This window comes from Patella vulgata, chromosome 7 (genome assembly GCF_932274485.2).
Source record: "Patella vulgata chromosome 7, xgPatVulg1.2, whole genome shotgun sequence".
In the NCBI taxonomy this organism is placed as follows: domain Eukaryota; kingdom Metazoa; phylum Mollusca; class Gastropoda; family Patellidae; genus Patella; species Patella vulgata.
In genome coordinates this window covers 35,859,959-35,871,791 of record NC_065885.2, presented here as the reverse complement: position 1 = coordinate 35,871,791, position 11,833 = coordinate 35,859,959, and the positions used below count along the sequence as shown (strand labels likewise).

Here is an 11,833-nt window from a genome sequence, read left to right as displayed (position 1 = left end):
TCATTTTCATGTCTCTTGTTGATATAAATGTATAGAAAAAAAACATATCAAAAACCCTTTAAATATATATAATATATATACATGTCATCCTTGGTTTATATATAGGCTGGCGATATACATGTACTGTGTTTATTTGAAATTAAAGGTGAATATACCACATATCAACGGTATTCATCATGCGTCATATTCTTTTATATGACATAACAGCCTTCCATATTTAATGCAGTGTGCTTTCCTTAATTAGCACAGTGTACATTCCTTAATTAAACATGCATTATGCAAGAGCAAAATCTGCTTATTACAAGTCTTTCTTTAGGCCTGAAATGTTATCTAAATTATCAATTAGACATTAATTAACTTATCCAGACCATAATAAACTCTCGATGTCAAGGCTAGCCGTCGATGTTGGCTGTATTAGATTCCTATATGCCGCTAACGGCTATTGATAATTAAATCAATAAAAGCGGATAATCGAGACTATGCTGTTTATATTAATGATTTTAGTAATGATGACCGAGACTATGCAAAAATTTCACACGCTTCTTTCTCGGCTCATAGTGGATCAATTTGACTGAAATTTTCAGCAAATTACCTTTACACTATCTAGTTTTTAACTATTATAGCGAGAACTGTCATCTCTTTATCTTATCTCCCATAATGTATCTTTAACACAGTCTACTTTTCTTATATAGCTTGTTTTTCGCATATGATATAGTCAGTCGGCTTTTCGTGTTTATATAATATAGTGGATTGTCCTTCTCGTCGGTCGAAATCGGGGAGCACCGAAGAAGAGTAGGCGGAATAGCACACGTAGTTATTGAAAATTACCACATGTTACTCAATGAAGTATTATTGTGTTGACCAGACGTTAACCCCCATTCGATGCCATTGAAAAGAATCTATAACTTAGCTTAACAATTATTGTAGGCCTTTGTGCTGTTTAGGAACTTATTAATATGCTGGAATGTGTTCTAATCAACAGGCTACACTTCACTATAATATAAATCGACATAAAGTTTAAAGAAATGATCGTCAATGACCTCTCCAATGTCAACTTTGATGGCTGAATGATAAGGTTAGAGAGGACTTTAACCTTGCAATAATTAGGTGTAGGTTCCACTCTTATTTAAATGTATATTTGCCTCTCACCAAATCTGTCACGTTCACAATGTATTGGAAAAGAAGTTATAACTCTGGAAAGGAAGGCGTCGGATGCTGAAGACAAAGTTTGTCATCTCAGATCCCCAAATCTGAATTTTAAAAAACCCAATCCGTTAAAATTTATGTAAATCAAAGAGGTCTGACAATTTTGAAAAGTTTATAGACATCGATTAAATTTTGTGAACAAACTAATTTTAACACTGTTAGGTAGACAAAAATGGGTCTAAAAGCACATTTTAATTGTAATTTTTAATTGTTTATATTCGGTGATTATATAAAGTGATTTGCTTCTTTTTTTTATTTTTTTTATTTTTTAACGGAGGTCGTTTACCTCTTCTTAGGCCATTCTGCACGGCTTTTTATCAGCCATAACTAATTACTCCTGCATTGTCTTGTAGGGTATGTTTAGCTTTGATCATTACAAATGGCGTCAAAGCAATATAGAGTACACGATTCGTGTAGTAATTTCAAAATGCTCACAAGTGATATTAAGATCGCATAGTTTCACGGCAATATTGATTTAAATGGGTCAATATTGAATTTAAATTCGTGATTTTTTATTTCGAATATTATGGATAATATTGGGTTTTAGGTTTAGCTCCTTTAACGCATTACCTACTCCTTAATCAGCTGTATAAACTTTAAATTCACTTTATTACCATTCTCCCTAACAAAAACCGTTACTTATCACTTTTTGATTCAAATCATGAAGACAAACTATTTTAATTTTTTGTATATGTATGTCTCAACATATTTTCTTTTTTATAATCATTATGTATATTATATTCACAGAGGATTAACATTTCTAAGGTTGCTGCATGTTTATTGTTTGCAATGTCTGTGTGTCCCATTGTCCGCTGGTTTGTCTAATGGGTATTGTTTGCGTGTAGTACCGCAATACTACACTTACTGATCGAGTAGAAAACAATAGTCAATACTAAAACGATTCTTCTTTAAAGATACATTATGTAAGATTTAGATAAGGAGCTAGCCATTCTTGTTATAATAGTTCGAAAATAGATAATGTAAAATGAATAATTTGAAAATATCATTCAAATTACTCTATTGCGAGCGAAGATATTAACCTTTAACGGTTTGACACGACGTGTGCAATAATTGCAACCACCGTACTGGTTGTTCGAAGCTAAGTCTCACTCCTCCATGTTTAAAGGATATCAAAATATGGCTGAACCTTTCTAATCTATTTAATATCGGAGAATTCTGATGCCATCGAGAGTTGATTATGGCCTGGATCAGTTAATTAATATCTAATTAATAATTTAGAAAACATTTCAAGCCTAAAGAAAGACCTGCAATAGACAGATTTAGCTCTAGAATAATATATGTTTAAGTATTAGTGTTTAAATGGTTGAATAATATTAAAACTAAAACTGACAATATAAATTTATCTTCTCTTAAAAATGTAGATTTATGTGTGAACGATAAAATATGATGTTTTATAATCCTTACCCGTTGACCTTTCGATGACTTGTATAAAATAAAATGATATACTTTTTGGCAGGTTGAAGAAAACACATTTCAATTACCCATATAGTAGTTAAAAGATTCACCGATGACCTTATGGGCATATTTGGGATTGTGTGGCCGAATGGTATAACGCGTGCGCTTTAGATAATAAGATCTGTCAAGTGGCGTGCTTTCGTGACAAGGACTAAGGTCACCTGCCTAACCTCGTGGGGTTTTCCGGGTCCTCCGGTTTCCTCCCACTTCTAAAGACCCCTAGTGAAATACTGAAAGGAAATTGTACCACACTTTAGTCCCGAAATAAGACAGTTTAACGTCTTACTATTAAAGACTGCAATGATAAAGCATTATTTAATTGGCTATTAATAGTAAACTCGTGTAAAATTAAATATCTCCGATACAGATTATTTTTAGATAACCAAAACTCAAAATTAAATACGTGCACACGTCTTTAGCTATCTATCTATAGAGATGATAAAGCATTATTTGATTCGCTATGAATAGTTCCTGGTGTCGTAGAAGAGGTTGATTATGCTTTAGTCAAATTGATTCAACCAGATCCGGGCTCTGTTTAGATACCCCACCCCCAAAATTAATGACGAGGCACTAATGACGATAAAAACATCACATTAATAAGTCATAAAAAAGTGAACGATGGTCTTACATTGTACACTTTCTACCAGTCCATTTGTAATTGCTAGATTCCATTCTGTTGTTATAAATGAACTTTTTAAAAATCTAACATAAAAATCTGTCACACGCCAAATGAGAAGTGGTATCACGTATAAAAAAAAGTCATTTAACCGTGACGAGGCAAGATATGTTTAAAATCTAGAACACCGCAGACATCACTTTCTCTTTTGTATTTGAGTGAGGGGTCACATATAAACCTATTTTAGGCGTATCTATTTTTTAGTTTTCTTTTAGCTGATTAGATCTGCAATTTATTCCAAAGCCTGGTGCAGATGTCGTGTGAGAGAAAGAGAGAGAGAGAAAGAGAGAGAGAGAGATAGATGGGGTTAAACGTCCACTCGTGCATATGTCGTAAATGACGACCTTCGTTTAAGACTTTATGAACATTAGCCTAACACTAAAGGCGAGTTTAGGTTCATTGAACAAGTAGGATTTCACCTGTCCTTGAAATGAAGGTTATTTCCCTGTCAGTCTGGTGATATACAGGACGTTCTAAGGTGATGATAATATTATGATGATAAAACACGTGCCCGTGAGCTATATATAGGTTTTATTATTAATATGTTATATTTCCTTTCTAATTTTAATGTCATTTAAGCTGATATTGTAAGCTCTGTACTCAGTGATTCCCTAACCTTTGGTGCTATCCCCCACCCATCCTACACCACAACAAACAATAAAATATTAAAAAAACATTTTTTGAAAACTTGAGAACGATACCTCAACCTCAAAGCACACAATGTATGGCGTATATCCGTCTTCATAAGCCCAGTAGGAGCAAAACAGTATGAGGTTAGACCCCACTTCATTTTTAAAATTTGAAATTTTATTCGACCTGGTGTAGCATCGTGCATCTGCTGTCCCTTTTATCTGCATCGCCCCATCGCGATGGGGTTAGGGATATCACCCTATTTGAGTCTTTGAGAACATTGTCCTTTTTCATTATAATATTTTATAAATAACTCTTTATGAATATTCAGAAGGCCTAGGAGACCAGTCTAATATAAAAGCTGCGATGGCTCAGTGTTTAAGGCTGTTCAGGCAAACTTCTCTCATGGCACAATGTATGTCATATGGCCGTCTTCTTTAACCCAGTCGATTTTAAAAAGTAGGACGCCAAACCGAGTTTTATTTTCAATCCTCGAAAGTCTCGACGTTTGACGTTTGACACCTAGTTGAACCTTGTCCAAAAAGAGCGTGTTTTACCCAGGGGGCAGTGGATCATAAACGGGTCAACATCTGGTTTTGTTTTACTGTATTAATTTACTAGCAATTTCCAGGTCATGGTTTATAACCAGTTCAGCGACAAGTTATCATTGAACCGCAGGAACAAGGTTACTATGTAGGCAAGTTAAATAATGGTTTATCATTGATCACACCCTTTGATGACGAAGGCGCTGTGTGATTACGAATTTAATGTTTTCGGGAAATTCCGCTTACATTCGTTGTATTTTTGAGCCCCTAAGCATCTGTCTAAGCTACGCCCACTTTCATCTTCAAATATAAATATTAGATTTTCTCATTTTATATTGCTCACACATGACACAAACGCGCACAACAGCCCGTGCAGTCCCCATATGTATGCTTATCTTTATAGTGGGATCATTTACAAGACACAGAAATCTAACCAAGATTAAAGATAGGTTGCCAGGCAACATAACATACACACACAGCAAGCGGTCCAAGCGGTCAACAAGGCTTGTCGCATAGTTAATCTTTTGTACGTAACTGGGGGAATTTATAACACATTTTCACACAGATGGGATTATGATTTTTGTGTTTTGAGGGTTCACAAGGTGCTACAGACTGAAACAAGGGCCATAACTCTGGAAGTAATATACAGAAATTGATGAAATTAGACAGATTTACAAATCTAAATAATGCATGTAAATTTCATACAGATCAGATGATGATTTTTGTCGTTCCAGCACTCACAATGTTCAACAAAACAAGGGCCATAACTCTAGAAGCAATTGGCGGAAATTGCTAAAATGATGCATATAAATTTAATACAAATCGGATGATAATTTACTTCCTTAGAACATTCACAAGGTTGAACAAAGTGACACAAGGGTCATAACGTTAGACGAAATCAACGGAAATTGCTGAAATTCAATAGACTTCTTTGTTTCACTAACTCAAATAATGAATATAAATACAGATCGGACGATAACTAGATATGTTAATATTTGTCGTTAGAGCGTTCGCAAGGTGCAATAAAGTGAAACAGGGGCCATAACTCCAGAAGAAATTAACGGAAATTAATCAAATTAAATAGGATTCTTCATCTCACTAATGTAAACAAATATCAATTTCAAATCAATCGAATGATAAATGTAGCCTGTAGAGTGTTCACAAGAAAGTGCGGACATATATAAACCCCTGAAGTAATTATCAGAAAAAATTAAAGTTCGATTGGCTAAAATTTATTGTACAAAACATGTGCCATTTATCAAACGATAACTTTAGCTGTTCGAGTAATCGTAATTCATTCATCTGACTACTGAGAATAATTTTCAAGTGAATTTAACAACAACTTTAGCCCCTAGAGTGTCCACAAATTTGTCTTTAAAATCAACAGGATTTTTCTTCTCATGGGCATAAACACTGTCTATAACTTCAAAATCAGCCAGAAGCCATTTTGGACGATGGGGAACCACATTTCAATGTGGCCGCAGAAAAACTAACAAATATATTGTTTCATACCTTAAAAAATAATTTATTTTCAATAAATAATGAACTACACCCATCAAGAATCTAATAAATATAAATACATTCATTTTCTACAACGACAGACAAAGTATGGACAGAATTAGGCAAACAAATTAGCACTCGCACTTTTTGAAAATTGAATAGGGGATGAATGATGTAGCATATACACCATGACAAGACATAAACATTTCCGTTTCATTATGATCTCTTTATCGCACACAAATTCATAACATGAGAAATGATATCAATTGTACTGTGCATAAATATTATGGTTCCGTGTGCGCTTATTTATTTAAACATGTACATCTATATAAATTTAATTCTTATTACAAAAAAAACATTTACTTCCTACTTCTGATTGAAGAACTCACCAGGAATTTGGTCTTAGATCCGAATAATTTTAGTTTATTTTTTACTTTTTATTTATTTTTTTTTTAAAAAACCCCACCAAAACTATATTTATACCTGTCTTTTTCGCTTTATTTCTTTTTGTTTTCCAAATAAATGATATTGTCAGGATATGATACACATAATATATCAGAAGCCTTTTTGATTAAAATAGTTTTGTATTTTAAAAAGAAATGGCGTAAAATTATCTCAAGGAGGATATTCAATTGATTATTTTTTTTTTAAAAAAAGAGCTTTTTTAACACGGATATGAGTAATCAATGATTAGTAATAGGCTTAAGTTTTAAAAATGATATCACACATATCGGCAGGCCTATGGCATTTGTATTGATTTATATGTACATATAGTCTCTTATGATCAGTAGTCACTGACTTCACTAACTTATCATAAATATTATTACACGTATATATTATGGTAAGTATAACTAAACTACAACAAAACTAAGTTCTGATTTAACAATATTACAAAATAAATAACATGGTCATGGAAACCATGGTTTACAAATAAATAACCCCAAATTGCACATGGTCCTAAAATGCTGTATTGTCATTTGATTACAATATCATACAGAATTAATATTATGAGTGAAATTTGATGGATGGAAAAATAGTTTGCAAATAAATATAAAACGAACACAATCTCTTTAATAATCGGGAATGTTCATTATTATGTTTCTTTTCGGTTTCTCTCTTTTTCAAAATTTAATTTCAAGTATAGAAACTTAAAAATACTACACTCAGTTCCATATATTGTTTGTCTTTCGTTTCAGATAAATCGAATTATGTCGATTTCAGCCAGTTAACACCACCTGGAAGCTTCTATAACCTTAAAGACCTTCCAACACCTTCGCCCTCCACGGTTGAATTCCCACAGAGAGCCTAAAGCTGTTAATACTATCTTAGTAGCAGCATACCAAACCTAACAAAAGATTTCGTGTTCAAATGTTCTGTAACATTTCTTTGAGAAGAACTTCCATGTCCGTATTTCGTGTAATGTGTTGACAAAACAGTGTTTCCAGCATTTTACTGTTTGTACCGTACAAAGATGGCAGACAGAGCAGCAGATGGGAGTAGTGCATGACGTCCGAAGGTCGGGTTACTCTGACATGCTCTTGCAGAAGCTGTTGAACCGTAGAGTTCAGATGATCGACAATATCAGCTCTATCAAGACCAATATAACCTGAAAAATAAAAATAACAAAACAATTTATTAATTATGCCTTCATATAAATACCCGAAATAATAATATAAATCTATAAGGACTTTCCGCTTCAGTTTATTTCAACACATCTCAATAGTTGTAAATAACATTGACTATTTGTTTTTCATTTACATTTAGAAATATGGTTACATTAAGATGTAATTCATGTGCAAATATGAAGACGAGTAAAAGGCTGCTACAAATATACTGGGGAATGGGATAACCTACATCTATCCAGTGACGAGCAAGCAATCTGGTGCATTTTAAAATAGGTCAACAAATGTGTGCTTCAACTATACGCTTTGTCAAACCCACTGGTGAAACAAAAAATTAGTTCACAACAATACAGTCATACGATCGATGAACCGCAGTCAGTGCAGTAGGCCACCACAACTGAAACCACTTATATCATACAACACGCCAATAACCGGTTAGTTATATTGTTCTAGTCTACCGTTCCCTTCATACCCTCACAAAGGACTATATATGTATTATAGATCTGATATGCAAACGTTATGTAAAGTGATGTATTTCGGAACGAGATAAATCTGGAAGCAATCTTCACACAGATGAACTAATTTTTATCGTTCGTGATTTTATCTCATTTATTGAAGGTCGAAAGGAAGTAAAAACAAAATAAAATTTACAATGGCGATAATGTATTATATTTAAAAAAAATCAACCAGAACTACAATTTATCAAATAAAAAAAAATAAATATCAAGAGATGTCAAATCAATGATGTTCAAGTTTTACGCCTAAGCGGAACATAGAGTATAAATTGGCTTGTAAAATACACAAACATCATGCGTGATTGTTGGATCAAAATTCGCCTATGGCACATAATCTATTCTTCTTTTGGCCTTTACGACAAAAGTTGCCAATTTCATTAATGATACAGTAATAGAGTACAACTATCTGTTAAGCCATTCAGAATTTGGCCTTCAGATTTCCTACGACAGCCCGTTGTAAACCCGTAAACAATGACCTTAATTAGATCGGAATCACGCGTCTAACAGCTTTGGGTAAACTTGGAAAAAATCGATGTAGCCAGAATAGAGTCTAATCTTCTTTTCCATTGCCGCCACAAGCCATTTGCATTTAATACGCGTAAACTAGCGATGCGTCATATGACCGAGTATAGACGTAGGTGCCCCAATTCCTGGAATGCGTTCACTGGGGAAGGTCAGATGAATTAACCTTTGACCGGACATGGCCTGGAAAGTCTGCTGTCGGAGTTGTTGACCTCACCAAATTAACGCCTCAGTGGTCATGAACACGAGCTGACCGATTGACCACTCAGTGAATAGTACATTATAGTTGACTGATATTATGGTCTTTGTGTAAATCTCGTTTCGAGCGGTTTTTTATTGTGGTTCAATTAGGCTGTTGTTTGGGTTAAAACCAGGGCAAGGCTAAACTTGAACAAAGAGTATAATAACACTAATACGCCATGAATAAAAATAAACCAAACAGCTTGCTCCCAAAGTCTACTTTACGCGTCAAAAGGTCAAAATCAAAAAATTAAGTCAAAAAGAATATTGGTACATACCTGAATTAAACAGTACTAATAATCTTAAGAAACCATATTCTTCACTGTCTATATTCAAATGTTGACATTTTCTGATGAAGGTTTGGATAGACTCAACACTTTTCATGCTTGGTTCATCAGGGGATGCTGGCTCTACTGACTGGACTGGTGAGGACGGTAGTGGTGTTACGGCAAATTGAAAATTATGTTCAGCCATAAATAAAAGCAACAACCTACTCCAAGAATTCAGCACGAGAGTGATTTTGTCGTTATGCGAGAGATTACAAAATTCGGGAACAGATTTAGCAAACTGAATGACCTTAACTAACCAGTCCGATACTCTAGCACTTACAGGTAACATGTTCTTCTTAGCTAGGGTGACTCGGCTACTTCCACTGTATTGTTTGTGGAAACTATCCTCCTCGGGAGTGTCACACCGAGAGTCCAACAATTCATGACTGGATTTGCCAACACTCAATAAATTTCTTAACATGGAGAATTCACCTTGGTGGTCTGAGAGTGCCGGAGAAGAAAGTCTTTGGTGTTGCTCATAACTTGAGAGAACACTACTAGGAGATTTTTTGCATGATAGGTCCATGGGTTCGGTCTGAACAGTTTGTTGAGCAACTGGATGAACACTCTGATGATTTTGAACATGTGAATTAGCGTTCATATCCTGATTGGAACATCTTTGTGAAGATAAATGAGTATACGCAGCTGGTACTTCCCCCATTAAAACAGAATGAAGTGTCTTTCCCTGGGGAACAGGACTGAAGGCACCCCGTTTCTCTGCTGGGTGAGTAGATCTTCGGACTGGATTGAATGAATAACAGCTGTATGTATCTCTTGGTGTTGTGAACATTCTGGGGAAGGCTGCAGGATGAAGTCCTCCGTGTTGGTATCCGTATATAGGTTCTGGTTGATACATCACCTCCATCTTATGCAATTTGTTTAAAGTATGAACAAATCTGAAAAATAAAAATATTTAAAACATTAACAAAAAATGTAATTGTAAAAATCACAAGTACAAAGCGGTTCTTATTTATTATAATCAAATATATATAATCAAATAGATAGACTATTGTGGTAACTTACTTCACTCCACAAAAGCAATGACCGTTCTGCGCTCTGCTTTAAGACCAAGTCCTTATATAAGATCTCCGATATGAATATATTATAAGTCCGCACCTAATATCTGACTTTGTATCCGTAGTATAACTTAAAGCTTGTATAATTTCTAACGATGTGTATCCTATCACGGTTTGTTTATGAATGAGTGGTTTGGTCCTATCTTCTCTAGGATAAATAAAATATACACGCGCATGCCAACCCTTGTGCACTCAGTGACTGCCTGCCTTCCGACCGATCAACGCTCTATTTATAATCTCCGCTTACGTCAGACTGGATCGAAATATTTGGCCTTGCCCAAAACTACATGCTCTTTGTCTGCAATCCTGGGCGAACTACACTCCTCTTAATATAGAAATAGAATTACGTAGGTCCCGCTTCAAAATAGAAAAGGACATTCCATGCTCATCTTTTACCCTTAGCCTTTAGCTCTAGTTGACTAGAAGGACTAATTAATACTAATACCATTCAACCAATTTGGAATCCCCAAAATAACTTTTAGTTTTATTTCTGGAGAAAATAAATTTTGTCAACTCATTATACATTTAGTTTATAAAAAGAATGCAAAGCAGGACGCGAGAATTTCTAAATACCAGATTATAATTCGCGAGAATCCTTTGTTCAAGATTGGACCGTTTCTTTATAATTTTATCGCTCCTTTTAATATTAACTTTAAGACTTATAACTTTCTAACACGAACAATTCCAAATTAATTCATATTCGCAATATTTCTTTCTTTCAAAACTTTGATATAATAGTTTAGATTCAATGCATTATCAAATGATGGTTATCAATACAAAAGAATAATAATTTTAACAAAATCTGCACAAAAAAAAAAAAAAAAAAAAAAAAAATACCAGTGTTATATATATATATATATATAAATTAATAAATACAGAAATATGCTAAAATACTCACCAATAATATTAACTTGATGTATGAAATTATTATATAACACTTCTTGTTTTATATCCTTTAACGCAGACGATGTTGACTTGTCAGTGAACAAAGCCAAACTGACTGAGTTGAGTGAAGTGTACTGGTCTCCGGCTTTAGATGCGAAGCAATGTGAACTCAGAGTACATACGTCTGTAACGCACTTAGAAATGACCTTGGAGTAAGCGTATAACTTCCTTGAACGAGGTCAACCAACTATGCGCCTTTCGCTTTCGTCCTATTTAGGGAGAAATCCAGGATTTTTTTTGCCCCTTGCTAGAACTGATAATATATATTTCAAAGAGGGAAGAAATTTGATTTTGTTCAATGTATATCGATCGATATACAAATGTGTGTCACAAAGCAAAATCCCATTTACGACTTATATTACTACGGGGCGGGGTCTGCTAAATATAAACGCGTGACGTAGACGTCCTTGGTTTGGCAAATAAAGCCACGTGCTCTCTAGTGTAACCTAGTTTAAGGCAAGCAGTGGGAGGGAAACCTAAAATTAGGAATGTCGGGTCACGCTCGCCCTTAATGCGTTTCAACGATATGGGACTCATTCAAAATTTGCAAC

The 11,833-nt window shown here is 34.4% G+C and overlaps 1 protein-coding gene across 2 annotated transcripts; it reads right to left on the bottom strand.

Moving 5' to 3' along the window:
- Positions 1 to 6,034: 6,034 nt before the first annotated feature.
- Positions 6,035 to 11,511, bottom strand: LOC126828529 (nuclear receptor subfamily 0 group B member 1). 2 transcript variants are annotated; one of them, XM_050558337.2, is made up of 3 exons: positions 11,236 to 11,511; positions 9,211 to 10,157; positions 6,035 to 7,639 (listed from the first exon to the last, which is right to left on the bottom strand). In XM_050558337.2, exons 2-3 carry the CDS (start codon positions 10,124 to 10,126, stop codon positions 7,398 to 7,400), a joined length of 1,158 nt encoding a protein of 385 aa, XP_050414294.1. In that variant the 5' UTR covers positions 10,127 to 10,157; positions 11,236 to 11,511; the 3' UTR covers positions 6,035 to 7,397. The 2 variants fall into 2 exon arrangements, with proteins under 2 accessions (XP_050414294.1, XP_050414293.1); XM_050558336.2 differs by lacking the exon at positions 11,236 to 11,511 and adding an exon at positions 10,285 to 10,520.
- Positions 11,512 to 11,833: the final 322 nt, after the last annotated feature.

Excerpts from the sequence above, each read along its gene's own strand:
- LOC126828529 (XM_050558337.2), bottom strand. The coding sequence starts at position 10,126 with ATGGAGGTGATGTATCAACCAGAACCTATATACGGATACCAACACGGA. Across the intron at positions 7,640-9,210 it reads ATTAGTACTGTTTAATTCAG|GTTATATTGGTCTTGATAGA; the intron begins GTATGTACCAAT and ends TTTATTTTTCAG.